Here is a 15758-nt window from a genome sequence, read left to right as displayed (position 1 = left end):
ATTAGAAGACTGTTAAGGAAGACAACAGATTGGATTTGATGTTCACAGTTGACAGTATCTTGTACAGAGAACAGGGTTTCTTATGTCCCTCACATTCATTGAGCTCTCAATATTGGCTGACAAATGGTAAATGCAGTGATCAGTGCATAGGCCATCACAGTTATGGTGATCTTCACAAATCTGTATGAATGTACATATGTTGTGCACAATATGTGATTGATTACATATTTGAATTTGGGAGACTATTTCTAAGTAAAATGCACTTTCATTTTTCTTAACAGCCAGGTGATTTTTGTTGTATTCCAGCTCCTCCTTTCTATGCAACCCTGGATGAGGAAAGGGTATCAATAATCCCCTGCGGAAATAGCCAACTGGTAAGATAAAGTGAAGGGAATTGAGATTGTCATAGCCATCACTGCCTATGCAGTGTTCATTGCATTTAGTTATTTGTCAACCAATATTGAGTGTAAGGAACTTAGGAAAAGTAATTATTTCAAGGCAGTCAGGAAAACATGGGATGGGAAATGCCCACTGACTTTGAAACAATGATGAGAAAAAGGAGTCTCTTAAACTCAGGCATGAATAATTCAGTAGTTAAATCCACAAATAACTATATGCCCTACCTCTACCTTCAATAACAAAAAATGGCAACAACTGTGACCATAGCCACAGCCAAAACATGGAGGTGGTTGTTAGCTCCACTTTTGTTCTCTTAATGAGCTCATAATGGAAAATCTTATGCTGCCTTCCATCTGTCTTTCAATATTCATTTAATTCTTACCATAAGACATATTTTGTCATTTCAGTTGTTTTCTAAATGTAAATATCTTGTGGGAAACAGTGCTATATCATCTTAAATGTGTATCAATAAGTTGGAAAATGTATTATCTAGCCTAGAATTGTATTATGTAGCATAGACAGTGAATATGATTTCATCAAAACCCACCATGTCCATTTTATGTATTTTTTGTTTGTTGGGTTGGTTTTGCTGCTGGGTCAGACCCAGGGCCTCATGCCTGCCAAGCATATGCTTTACTGTTGAGCTATACCCTCAGCCCACCACTTAGTTTTAGTTAGCTTTGTATCATGGATCAAAAGACCTGACAAGAACAACTTAAAGGAAGAAAAGTTTATATTGGCTCATAGTTTCAGAGTTTCAGTCTATGGTTGCCTGACTCTACAGCTCTGGGCCTGAGGTTAGGCAGAGCATCATGGCGGAAGGGCATGGTGGAGGAAAGCTGTTCAGTTCACATCAGCCAGGAAACAGAGAGAGAGAGAGAGAGAGAGAGAGAGAGAGAGAGAGAGAGATCGATCCTCTACCAGGGACAAAATATAAACTCCAAAGTCATATCCCCAGTGACCCACTTCCTCCATCCACACCCCACCTGTTCAGTTACCACCCAGTTAATTCATATCAATAGAGTAACCCACTGATTAGGTTACAACTCTCACAATCCAACCATTTTACCCCTGAACATTCCTGTATCATCTTACACAAGAGCTTTTGGGAGATACCGCATATCCAAACCATAACTGTCCATCTTAGCATAGTTTTAAGAAATGCTCATCTGAGCTCAAACTGCCTATAAAACTATCTCAATAGAAGGTTTTATTCTTATGAACTGAATCCAGTTTTGTCCTCTTTTTAAGTTTGTACACAATGGGTAGGGGCCATGGAAGAACAGGGGTATGCCAACATCTACCTCCATTTGGATTCATGGCAGCAGACAAGTTGCAGTGAAAGCCTTTCCTCCCTTATACTTCAGTGTGTTTCCTTCTCTCTGACTCCATGTACTCTTTTTTCCCTTCTGTCAGAGGAAGAGGGATACTTTTCTGCTCCAAGAATAATCTTGTACCCCCCTCCCAGATCCAGTGAGGATGGTGATGGTGATGATGATGTTTAGTTTCTAAATGATTTCTTTTTTTCACTTTAAATTTTACATGAGACAGTGTATCTGGATCTTACAGTTGTCCCAATTCAGGCTGGCTGACAGTCCTTCCAGTATTCTGCTGAGTGGTTTGGATATGGCCAGTTAGTGCCCTAGCTTCTCTTCTGTTGCAGGCTAAGGTCTGGAGACAGAGTAGAGGCACTGGTGCCCAGAACTATCTTGTTTTGCAGACTTCATCTCTAAAATTTTTCTTTTCTTTTCTTTTTTTTAAAATTTATAATGAGAATATTAACTCTATCCAACCAGAGGCCTTTATGTTTTCTGTGAAATTGGTAGCAGGTGCTCTCAGTTTTTGGATTAGGCCCTCAGTGCGAGGCATCTTAAAGTCCTTATGTCCAATCACAACACTTGATCTGGGGTGTTTGCTCCTCTCTGCTTCTTCATTCCCCTCAGGACAACTGGAGGAGGGGCAAGTGAGAATAGATACTGCTGGAGTATTTCCAAATACTGGATTCTGAGATTGTTAACCGCACCTCCCTCTGTCTCCTATTTTGATTACTTTTCTCCTTGCCCCACTGATGAGAAGGACATTCCCATCTGATGCTTATGAGGATAGCTGAACACCAGGCACCCTACATTGGACACATGAGGTCAAAAGCAGTTCATCATCACAGATACTCACAGTCCAGTGGAGGAGGACAGTGCACACCACATAGGGTCACGTGTGTGATGCTCTTAAAAGTGACCAACCAGGGGTCCCAGGCTTTGTAGAATCAAGGGATGTGTTGCCCCAGATTCCCACGGGAGGAAGTGATCAACTTGTGTGAAGAATTCCACAGGCCATCAGGGAACTAGAAGCCACTACTCAGGGATACGCGGGAAGTCCGTCTGGTGCCCTAGATTAGGAGGGTTGACAGGGAGGGAACCTTGTCTGCAGAAGCAGAGTTGGGAGAACTTCCGTAGAGTCATTCATGGCCTCCAGGTTTTACAGACGTCAAGGTAGTGAATAGTGTTTACCTACCACACCTGCACTCCTGCCACCCTGACTGTCCTTAGCCAGGGTTTGCTTTATATCTCTTTTCATCCTCATGTGCATCTTTTACCTTCTTGCAAACTAGAGAGAATAAAATGGTGAATTTTTGTAGATTTTCCTGTCAGTATGATATTGGAGAGGAACTTCTACATTAGAAGTGTATTTTTTATATTTTGCTCTGAGTGTCACTTTTTTTAACTGGAGAGCAGACTTTGCATAAGGCCAGCAGAGGCTGGAAAATGCATTTCCTACCATCATTTTTTGATAATGAGCATCTCAAATAGAAGATAACAATGTGGGTAACTCTGTGTATGTGTGTGTGTATACACATATATACACATACACACATGTGGGTGGATGTATAGATTAGAAAAGTGCTTGTATTCAAACACTTATAAACTGATTTCTTTTTTTGTGTGTTACTGTGGATTGAACCCAGAGGCAATTCTGTTATTGATCTACAGCCTTTTTTAGTTTTGAGATAGGTCTCTGCTAATTTCTGTGGCTAGTCTTAAACTTGAGATACTCCTGCTTCAGCCTCCTTAGTAGTTGGGATTATTATAGGCATGTACCAATACTTGCCCTCGTTTAAACTGGATTTTAAAATGTATGGATATAAATATCACATATATATTTATATCCTCATTTGCTCCTATGTTGGGTGTTCCCAAGACTACCTCAGGTGTAGTGATTTGCTAGAACTCATAGGACTCAGTATATAGTCATACTCATGGTGATGATTGTTACATAGCCAAAGAATACCAAGCAAAAGCAGCAAAGAGAGAAGGTGCCTGGGATATATCGAGTCCTGGGAAAACAGGTACAAGCTTCCCAGAGTCCCCTCTCATTGGAATCACACAGGACAGGACTAATTCCTGCAGCAGCAAACCATGACATGGTTTCATGATGTGAAGCTCTGTCTGCCAGGACATCTGAGCAGAGGAGCCCCAGGTTTTTGTTGGGGAAGCCAATCACATAGGCACCCTTGACTTAGTATATAGAAAAATTCCAGACTCCAGGAGGAACACAGGAAGGTGGTTAGCATAAACTATATCGCTTGCACAAATAACTTAGGATCATGGAACCAGTGCTGACATTTAGGGAATAATGTGAACCTTCTGAAATCCCAGACAAGAGCCAGCTTTGCAAACAGGCCTCTGTAAGTAGAGTGTCCCAGGCCTGCCCTGGGAAGAACTCTTTCCTGAAGAGCTTCCAATAGAAAGAATATATTGCTGGGTTTGTGGGAATAAAATTCTTCCATTTGCCTTTTATTTTCTCTGCTTCCGTTAAAAACTGAAGATCAGAATAACCTTTGTAAGTTAATCAGAATGAAGCAATTGCAGGTTCTCACTGAACACTCAGTAACTGCCCGGCTCTCTAGGCAATAGCACAATGAGAAGACATGACCCTTGAACACAGAATTTGTACATCTTTGACTGGAATTATTAGATTTTATTAATTATATTATTAACTCCTCACAGGTCTGCACTCAGGGAAATATTTTAAAAAGTAAAAGGAACTCTATAAACAAAAACCCTGCCTGCTTGCCAAAAATATCACCTCTGGCTTTAAAAGTATTAGAATCATTGCCTTCTCAGTGACATATGTTTAACAGGTACATTATCCAGACTGTGCAAAGGTAGCAAAATCATTTGTTCCTTAGATAGGGACTTGTATGAATGCCTAACTGAGATTTTAATTCTATTACTTATGATCATGAAATTGACCTCCCTATGAAGAAGCAAGGATTTTAAAATAATATTAGAAGACCCTACAGAGCTTAATTAGTTAATCCACAGAATATATTTATTTATAACTTCTACTAGAGCTAATAAATTACGGGTTAAAAATTTTGGTTGGCTGACCTTGGATCTTAAGCAAAGGTTTGAAGGATAAAACCCAGACCAAACAAATCAAAGTTATCAAATCATTAATTGACCGGGTAACTGATGAACAGAACCAGTTCTCCTGGGGATAACAGTGCAGAGCTGCTTTACAGTTCATATCAATAGTAGGTTTGTGACCCTGATATTGAATCAGGACCCCCAAATAGTGTAACTGCTGTTCATGGTTTGTTTGTTCAATAATTAAAGTCCTACATGACCTGTGTTCTAGCCTAAAAATGAACTTAATACACAATCAAAAGCAGTAACAATGGTTAGAAGGCAAGACAGGGTAGTTCAGTTACCAAGTGGAGGAACAGTTGGCCTTTGAACGGAAAGTCCATGAAATAATTTTTTATCAGCCTGGCAGGAACAGTAACCCCCCTCCATTTACCCTCATCTGCTGCCCTTCACCCCTCCCTGCTAAGCCATGCTGACCCTTTGGCTGTTGCTTTGGTGTAAATGAAGGAGTTCCACATTGAGCTCCATCTCAGAGCGTGAATCATTAAGTGCCAGAAGATCTTAAGGTCCCCAAAGGCAGCCACACTGCAACAGGATTGCTGCAGGTTCCAGCGTAGCCTTCTCCTTCTCAGTCTCTTACTGCCAGCACACTCTTCCTCCAGTTGGCTTTCACTGTTTCTTTTGTTTAAAATCCTTGAAGGTCTTCTCATGTTGGAAAGGTTAATCATGGGGCAAGAATGGTGCCAAATATATGCATAAACCTCTCAGTGAGACAGAAGAGAGCATTTAAGTTTTAATGCCAGCCTCACCCCTGCACTGCTGGTCAGAAAGCAAGGAGAGATGCTCCAGACTTATGATGGGGTTCCTGGGCCTACGACTGATAAAACCATTATAAGTTGAAAATATTACGTTGAAAATGCATTGAAGGGGGTTCGATCTTCAACACCCCCCCTACCCCACACACAGGAAGCATTGAAGGACTGGGTGGAGCTCAGAGGTAAAGTACTCACCTAACATGGGCAAGGCCCTGGGGAAAAAAAATGCATGTAATACACCTCACTTGAGCATCACTGTTTAGCAATGTAGCACCTATAGCATGCCAGTGGTTTCCCCTCAGGCCCTGGTTAACCCCCACCCAGCACTGAGAGGGGTTCAGACTGCATACAGTTAACTCAGGAAAAGATCCATATTCAGAACATATAGTTTCTACCAAGTGTGTATATCTTTAAGATCCATCCTAAAGTTGAAAAATCATGAGTGACTCCATTGTAAGCAGGGACCATATGTCCTGGTCTTTCACACAGGCACTTGTTGAAGGCTTAGATAATGAAGTCACTACAGAGAACAATAAAAATATCAGCTTACATAATCACATGTACTATAAAATGTTACATTTTAATAGACCGTACCTTTTAACCTTTGAGCATATCTGATAGGAAATGTCTCTGGATACTAAAAATTTCATATCCAAAAAACATAAATTCTAAACTGGTGAACATCAGGATACTAGACCCTAAATTTGACTCCTGTAGAAGTTTCTAAATATTAGCCCATTTGCTTTATTATTGAGAAGTCCGATGCCTCTTTAAGTTTTACTCCTTGATTTTCTACGTTAAGTTTTTTTTTTTCCCCCGGAAGCTCTTAGGTATAGCTTTATTGCTGAGACCTGAAATATCATCCAGATATAAAATCATCTTGATTTTTATTATGGTCAGCACTCAGTTTTTTTTGTTTTAAAAAATGATTCCTTTCAATTTTGAACCTTTTCCTCCTTGTCTTTCTTTACTTATTTCATCCCATTTTTTATGTTCTTCCTTTCCTTGCCTAGATTAAACTCACATATTTCTTAAATTGTTTCTTAACATTTCCCATGTCTCTTTTTCTCTGTATGCTAGTAGAGTTTGAGTTTGTCACATAATTGGGTACCCAACTCTTTTTTTTTTCCATGATGCCCCTTGATGTATTTAATTCAGCAGTCATACTATTGGTCCACTAGAACTCCTCAATTTTCACTGATTTCCCTTTTTTTTAGTTATAGTTACTGATTTATGGTTGCACTAGCCTTTCAAATCTCTGAAAATATTAAATCTTTAGGAGCTTTCTTTTCTTCTCTCAATTATCTGCTTCTACCAGGATATATACCACACTATATTTCTTTTCCTGAATGTTGATTTAAAGCACTGGCTGTGAGTCCTGGGTAGATCAATACAGTATGTCTGCCATGTATAAGTGGAACTTAGTTTGACAGCACACATGTAAAAGTAGATGTGCACACAACCTTAATCCATTTCCTGTCTCTGTCACAGAATATCACAGCCTGGGTAATGTATAACAGCACAGATTGATTTCTTACGGTTCTCCAAAACTGAGAAACCTCCAAAATTTGGGGACTGGGCTACTATCTAGTGAGGGCCTTCGTGCTCGGTGGAAGAGAAAGTCAGAGGGCACAAAGTCATCTTTCAATGAAGAATCCCTTTCCATAGGTGCCCTTGTATCCCAATTCCTTCTTAAAAGTTCTACCTCTTAATACTATTAAATATAAATAGTAAATTATATTTCCAACATGTGCTTTTTTGAGGGACCCATTCAGATCATAACACAAGCACACACCAGGAATGCCTGCCTAAAGGGAGGGGTGAGTGACTTCATGAATTCTTTCTGTTCCACACACATTCAATGTTTCCCTTTTATTCTTCCTCCCATGAAGGTCCAGAGCAACCTGATATTGAGATCTATTTTGGTTCCAAGCCTGAAGTCTACCCTGGGAATCTTCCCAAAGATCGTGCACTTTCTTCAGAGTGCATCTCTTGAATTCATATATCACTACTCCCTGATCTTCATGGGGGTCTCTTCTACCCTTCCTTAAGAAACACTTAATTACCTTAGCCTTTGCCCTTTGTATTTTTCACTTTGAGATGTTTATTTGTTGTTTGTTTGCAATTTTTTATGGATCTGTCCTCTCCTTACCAGAAATGTTGTCTTATGTTGTTCTTAGTCTGAGAATAGTCCCACAATTTTCAAACAAATTATTTACTTGAGATTTTCCAGGGATCTCTAACAATTTCTGATCTGTCATTAGAACACTTTGTTGGTTCTAATGCCATTCTGAATCTCTTCTTATCAAAATACATACCTTCTTAATACTGAGTGTTTGGGTAGGGGAGAGTAGGTGATGTGTGCTGCCTACTGTTCTAACAAAAAGGCTTGTGTTTTCTCTTGAGTATTGTTTACAGCTAAAAACAGATGCTTTTCTATTAATATAATATGTGCACTTTGGGGAAAAGTTAGAAAACAGAGAAACAAGATAAAATAACAGCTTCTAAAGTTTCATGGAATCATAAATGATTTTAGTAATATCCAGTATGTGTAATTTTGCAAAAAGTTGCTTTAATCATGGAATATAATATTTGAATATTATTTGGGAGAATGCCTTTATTACAGATGTTGCTAAATCTTAGAGCTTATGCACAGGCCAACAGTGCAGTCCATCACAATCAGAAACCTAGTTTCTAAATACACTTCTTGCATAATGAAAATGAGAGCTTTTCTAATATTCAATGAATGGGAATGAAATATTTAGTTCAGTCCTATGTATTCATGAAGTAGTCAATCTAATGTATTTTCTCTCTCATAAATAGAAAAAAGACTATTTTTGCTATGGATTTATAAACCACTACAAAATGCAGCCATAAAGTTAGCTTTTAAAATTGCATGGTAGTAATCAGTGAGCTGAATCATTAGAAAATTAAAGACTTACTTTTGTTATAAAACAAGAAACTCAAGGTAGGAAGACCAAAGCTGGAATGGCTGCCCCAGAATGGATCAACCAATTCTTTTATCTTTTCGTTCTGTTCCCTTAGCATATAGGCTAATCGTTATTACTAATAGGATAGGATTTCTGAGCATCTGGTTCCATGTCCATGTTCCTGGAAGAAGCACTGGTCATTTGAATTCTTGCATCCCAACAAGAGAACACTGTTGGATAATCTACCAAGTAGAATCTCACTCTTATCTAATTGGATATAGCCATTACAGATGACACTTCAGTCTTTCTGTCCATGGTGCAAAATCATGATATTCATAAGTTAAAAAACAAAAGGAGATTCTGGCAGGCAACTGGAAGTGTTTTTTTTTACTTCTGAGACCAGTTCTCTTATAGAGCATGGCATTTTTGAGAATCCACATGATTATGTGCAAATTGGTAAATGCTATTATCAAACCACAGGTAGTCATTAACTCTCTTATCTCCACACAACCATTCAGATTTATACAAATGCTGGTGGAATGCGTAATGGAAGGCACTGCCACATTTGGAAAGACAAATGCCTGGATAAAAATGACTTTCTTTTTTTTTTTTTTTTTTTTTATTAGCCAGATGATACTTGTGACAACCATACCACTCAGTTGGGCAGCACTGAGGAAGAAAAAGAGGTACCGGGAGTTATCAAAACGAGCAGCCCTGTGGTAAGTTGTAGATGGGGAACTTGGGGTTGAGATGAAAGAAGCATTCATTTCTTCAAGACAGTCATGGAAGCCTTGGAAAAACTGTAGCGTAATTAAGAGGGTTGGACAACCACAACTTTCAATGTACCTATCTACCTTTGATCAATTTGCAAGAAAAATATTTAGCAACAAATAAGAATTTGGTAAATCCACAAATAAATCCACATTTTATGAAAATAGACATAAACCGAAGAACTCTATGATTGCAAGCATTTCTTTTTTGATAGATTAATGTCCTTACATTTTTTTTTCTTTCATTTACAAAAATTCTCTCAGGAGTGTTAGTACCACTGAGTTACAAACCTGCCTGCTGCAACAGGCGTCTGAGTGCTCTTTTGTTCCCCAATGCAGGTGGATTTCACTTGAGTTCTAGTTCCCCTCTTCCTTCCCTATTCCCTCACCTACCCTAGAAAGCACTTCTATTTGGGCTTGACCAGAGCAGGGAGGGTAAAGTCAGGCAAGCCAGGAGAACCATCAGGCCTCTATCAAAATACAGCAGGAAAAGGTTGCTTTATTATGCTCACCCACCACTTTTTCTCATCTGTTTCTACTTGCTGCCTAGCCTAAGCTATCTTTTCTCTCCTTTGCTAGAGTTTATGTAATTTATTTTCCCTTTTATTTTTCCATCTTCTTAACCCCTCTCCTGACTTCTTCCCAGATTCTATCTGGGAAAAAAAGCAGATTGGCAAATCCCAGTAGGTCCTTTCTTCTCTGCAGAGATAGCGTTGGGCAGAGACTTTTAGTTGGTCACAGATTGAACCTAGCTGTGGCTACTCATACCTCTAGTTATTTCCCTTCATGCTTTAGAGGAGATAGTACTGTGTAATCATTTCCAGTATTTTCTGTATTTTCTTCATCTTCTGTGCTTGCCTTGATGAAGTAGGAGGTAGATTTTGGGAAAGAATCCACATTATTCCTGAAACCTCTCTCTGACTTTTATGAATGCTGCTGTGCTGATTCTTTCCTGTCTTTTAGTTGCATCTTGTTTTTTCTGTTAGGCTTTAGGAGAGAGAGGCTTGGTCAACTGACTTAACAACCATTGTATCCCAGATTATAATCTCTCTTGTTTACAGAAATAATATAAAAACTCCTTTTGATATTAAAAGTTCTCCACCGTCTGCTCCCTGCTGGTATTTCCAACCCTTGGTTCCCTTGAATTAACCACAGGAACCATCTACTTCTAAGAAAAAATCAACTTTCTCTACCAGGCACATACCTTAGGTCTTCCAGTATTGACCTTTTGTTAGATTTTTTCTTGCCTTTTAGAATGGGCAAAAGATTTAAACAGGCACTTCCTCAAAGAAAGCACATAGATGGCAAATAAGTTCATGAAACTGTACTATCATAGAAATGCAAATAAAGCCTTAGTGAGCTCTATCTAGATGCTCTGTGGAATGGCTCAAATGGGAAAGACTGACCTCATTGAGCAGTGCCAAGAATTCAGAGCAACTGGAGCTTTTATATACTGGGAATGTAGGTGACTCATCCACTTTGAAAGATAATTTAGCAGCTTCTTAAAATATTAAGGATGTACTTACCCTTCCACCAGCAGGTAGTATATATTCATACAAAGACTGTTTAAATGCAGTTTTATTTGTAATAGCCCGAAACTGAGAACAACCCAGATGTCCATCTACAGGTAAATGAATAAACAATTTTATATCCACATAGTGGAATACTACTGAGCAGTAAAAAGCAATGAACTGTCTACATAAAACATGGATGGATGTCAAAATAATTGTGCCATGTAAAGGAAGCCAGACCAAAAAATATTATTGAAAGTGGAACTAACCTAGAATGACAGAAAGATCAGTGAATTGCTAGGGATCTGGGGAAGGTGAAGAGGAGAGGGGAGGAGAGATCTCAAGACCTGAAGCCTGAAGACACTTTTCAGGGTGCTGTTTTTGTTCTTTATCTTGACTAGAACTGTTTCATAGGTCTATATTTTTGTCAAAAATTGTCAAATTTTATGCTGTATACACCTTAAATATTGCTGTTTAAATATGCACTTAATTGTCAGTTTAAATATTGTGATTTAAATATGCAATTAATTGTATATTGGGATTATCTCAAAAGTTTATTAAGATAAACTTTTGAACTTTGAACAAGTGTTTAAAAGGAGTTCACAGACAGGATTATGATTTTATTTATAGTCAACATTTATTGTAGTAAACTACTTACAATAAATGAATAGTCCATTCATGTATTACCTGTGATTGACCCTTGATTCTTGCACAAATGCCCCTAAATTTGCCTTTATAAAAGATTTACAATCCAGTCTGCCATGATCAGAAACCTCGTCTACAAATCACTTCTTATATATTTACAAGAAGACATTTTCCTTATGTTCAGCCAAGATAAATGAAATATTCAATGGAGATGTTAGTTTATTGAAAAGGCAAAGTAATCAATCTTGTTTATTTCCAGTGTCTTAAGTGAAAATCAAATAGCTACACTTGGTATTGATTCATAATTCACTGCAAAATACAATCACACCATCTGTTAAACATCATCAGTTGCATCTGTGTTTGTTTCCTATAAAAGAAAATCTAAGGAACCTTGATTTAAACAAGTAGGAGTTTGTTTTAATCACAAAATAAGAAGCTGATAGCGGATAAACCGAAGCTGATATGACTGCAGGACAGTTCAGTGGCAACCGCTACAGACCTCTTGCTGTTTCCTTTGCACAATGCCCCCTTAGCATGTGGACTTAACCTTTATTCTTACAGGGTGGTCAGAAAACTCTAGAAACTGTGCTGATGTTTCTGTTAGGAGCATGTGCCAATTGATTGTTCATTTTTAACACAAAACCTTAGCTCTGTGGAAAACTTGCACAGTAGAATTTCTTTTATTTTTCGTTTACAGATTTTGACACTCTTAGCAGGACATTTGTATTTGTTTTCTGTTTTTCTTATTTTAGTTGTCCAAACCTCTTTTTATATAACTTTTTATGTAAATTTCTCTAGGATTTTCATATGTTTGTTTTCCCTCTCTACAACTTTTTCAATTTCATGAATTTTGAATCTATTTCTGGAGTTCTGAACTTTCACAAAGATCTATCCTTTATTTCCTTCATTTCTTATCAACACTCAGTGGATACTTTCCATCCAAGAACTGTTTTCTTCAGTTTCTAGACATTGTCTTTCATTATGTTTTAATTATTTTTTTCTCCCCATTTTCTAAGTCCCATCCTTCTTGAATACATAGTTGTTGCTTTGCTTGAATTATTAAAATTTATTATTATTATTTATTTCCTAAACTTTCTCTTATGTTAATCTGTTTGTCCTGTGTTTGAGATTTTTTTCAACTTTATGTTCCAGATTTAATTTTTTTTCTTGGTCATCATTGTATTGCTTCACTCTATTTGTAAATGTCAGCAAACATTCTTATTTCCTAATAAAAACATGTTTCACTCTGATTTACTCATTTTTATAGTAGTATGTTCTGATTCAAGTAGCCATAGCCCATTAAATCTCTCTGAAGATGAGAATTAAATTATTTTTCAGAGTCAACTTTTTTAAGGCATATGTTGAAGCATAACTTACACATAATAAATGTATACGTTTTTGGTACATAATTCAATTAGTGTTAACAAATGTGTTAACTAATATAATCATAGTCCACCAAAATGTAGAACATTTCCATCACACCAGAAATTTCTCAACCCCTCTTGGTCAGTGTTTCTTCTGTCCCTTAGAGGTGAACCCTGCTGTGAACCCTAACACATTAGGTTGTGTTAGGTGAACCCTAACACATTAGGTTGGTTTCCCTTTCCATATAGATGGAGTTATAAAAATTTCTTTTGAATCTGGCTTTTTAAATTAATGATCATAATTTTAAAATACACTCATGTATTGTATGTAGTCTAATTATAACTAATAATCCATTGTACAAATATGCCACTACTGGCATATGTATTCACTTAATGATGGACATTTGGATCATTTCCAGTTTGGAGTTGTTATAAGCAATGCTGCCATGAACATTAACATAATCTAATGTATGTCTACTCTTACTTCTCCTGGGTATTAATGCCACATAATTGAGATTGTTAGTAAACACAACCACATACAACCTCATCATTCAAGGTTCTTAAATTCAGCAAGTAATAATTTTATGGGTAAGTTCAAAACAACAAAATTCTGTTTTTAAAATAATCTACAGGCAGATGTAATGATAGCAAAAATAGTTTATGCATATCCTGTGTGGAGGTAAGCTTGCAGACTACCCTATAAATATTCTTTTCAGTATTTTCAGCATTGACTAAGATATAAATGTTTAGTGTTTTCCAGTGATTTTCCAAATGTAAATATTCTGTGTAAGACAGCATGGTAGCTTTTGCAATTTGTAGCAGTAAGTGATATAAACAGCAAAGTGTCTGCTGTAAAGTGAGCACCATCTTATCAGGAAACTGCACACATCCTATTGAGTGGCAGCAAGTGTCCTCCAGTAGATGGAGAGCTTCTGACCAAGACTGTGGGTCCTAGGAGTTTCTTCCCTGTCTAGCTCCCCAGGCCTTCCCCCAGCCTATCAGCACCCTGTCACAAAGGAGGGTGGTAAGTTCACCCAAAGATTCCACCCAAGGAAACATAGTTGGAAGGTGTTCCACAGGGCAGAAGATTTCAGCACGTTTGCAGATGGACATAACAGCTTTCTGAGTTCCTGAAGTTTCTGGAACTAACAACTCTGTACATAACAGCTCTCTGAGTTCCTGAAGTTTCTGCAGAGCTAGACTTCATCAATTTTTTGAATGATTGGTGTAGGAAATTATTTGATGTTTCCTCTTTAGTTAAGTAGATTTATTTTCCCATAAGACTGAAATTGTTAATTGTGTGTTTATCTAAGTGAGTGGAATATGCTGTATATCAAGGTGTGTAGAGGGGAAGATAGGTTAGTACCCACTCTTTCCAAATGCAAAACTAATGAGGGTGATGAAGAACTCTTAGTTTTTTATTTCTGGACAAGGCTGATTTCTGCTCTTGTTCTCCCTTCTATGTCTTCATTGTGAGTTCTGGAGTTCTTCTCCCTTAGACCCTTGGGCTCACACTAGGAACCCAACTTTCCCAATCACTTAGATCATTTTATTTAGATTGTATTTTTTATATTTTCCCTAGGATTATATTTAAGGACTATCTGCATACTTAAGGAAGGGAAGGTCTATGTAGCTTTCATTTTTGCAAACACTTCTTAATAATTTGCCTGTGTTTTCCTTTTTATTATTTATTTTTCTGTTCTATCCCTAGAAATTTTCTTTTATGCTACTTTTAGACAGAGATTTTTATCTTACCAAACTAATCTCATTTGCCTTACATCTAGAAATTTCTGCCAGTTGTCTGCTACAGAATTTTCTGCTGATTTCCAGTGCTGTTAAAAATATGTTCCTCAAAAAATACATGTTTCCCTGCCATTGTAGTGATATGGGGTGGGAAGGGAGGTAGATATTTTCCATCTTGGTTCAAATTTCTTTTTATTTTTTAATTTATTTATTGTAAACAAATGGAATACATGTTGTTTCTCTATTTGTACATGGAGTCAAGGCATACCATTTGTGTAATCATAAATTTACATAGGGCAATGTTGTTTGATTCATTCTGTTATATTTTTTCCCTTCCCCCCCACCCCTCTCACCCCTCCCACCCCTCTTTTCCCTCTATACAGTCCTTCCTTCCTCCATTCTTACCACCCTCCTTATCCCTAACCCTAAACCTAACCCTAACCCTAACGCTAACCCATCCCACCCCCCATTATATGTCCTCATCCACTTATCAGCGAGATCATTTGTCCTTTAGTTTTTTGAGATTGGCTTATCTCACTTAGCATGATATTCTCCAATTTCATCCATTTGCCTGCAAATGCCATAATTTTATCATTCTTTATGGCTGAGTAATATTCCATTGTATATATATGCCACAGTTTCTTTATTCATTCATCAACTGAAGGGCATCTAGGTTGGTTCCACAATCTGGCTATGGTGAATTGAGCAGCAATGAACATTGATGTGGCTGTATCTCTGTAGTATGCTGATTTTAAGTCCTTTGGGTATAGGCCAAGGAGTGGGATAGCTGGGTAAAATGGTGGTTCCATTCCAAGCTTTCTGAGGAATCTCCATACTGCTTTCCAGAGTGGCTGCACTAATTTGCAACCCCACCAGCAATGTATGAGTGTACCTTTTTCCCCACATCCTCGCCAACACCTATTGTTGCTTGTGTTCTTGATAATCGCCATTCTAATTGGGGTGAGATGGAATTTTAGGGTAGTTTTGATTTGCATTTCTCTTATTACTAGAGATGTTGAACATTTTTTCATATATCTGTTGATTGCTTGTACATCTTCTTTGAAGTGTCTATTCATTTCCTTAGCCCATTTGTCAGTTGGATTATTTGCATTCTTGGTGTAGAGTTTTTTGAGTTCTTTATAGATTCTGGAGATTAGTGCTCTATCTGAAGTATGATTGGCAAAGATTTTCTCCCACTCTGTAGGCTCTTTCTT

The 15758-nt window shown here is 37.7% G+C and overlaps 1 protein-coding gene across 5 annotated transcripts in view; it reads left to right on the top strand.

Moving 5' to 3' along the window:
* The window catches only part of Arhgap28 (Rho GTPase activating protein 28), a 192030-nt gene that overhangs the window by 123192 nt on the left and 53080 nt on the right, over positions 1-15758 (top strand). For all 5 annotated transcript variants that reach the window (XM_047526805.1, XM_047526801.1, XM_047526804.1 and 2 more), the window contains exon 4: positions 9138-9230. In XM_047526805.1, coding sequence (XP_047382761.1) covers positions 9138-9230 — 93 coding nt within the window. The remainder of the gene's footprint in view (positions 1-9137; positions 9231-15758) is intronic.

The sequence above is a fragment of the Sciurus carolinensis genome, chromosome 15 (assembly GCF_902686445.1).
Source record: "Sciurus carolinensis chromosome 15, mSciCar1.2, whole genome shotgun sequence".
NCBI classification, from domain to species: domain Eukaryota; kingdom Metazoa; phylum Chordata; class Mammalia; order Rodentia; family Sciuridae; genus Sciurus; species Sciurus carolinensis.
Note: the sequence above shows the minus strand (reverse complement) of the source record. Positions and strands in the feature narration are given on the sequence as shown.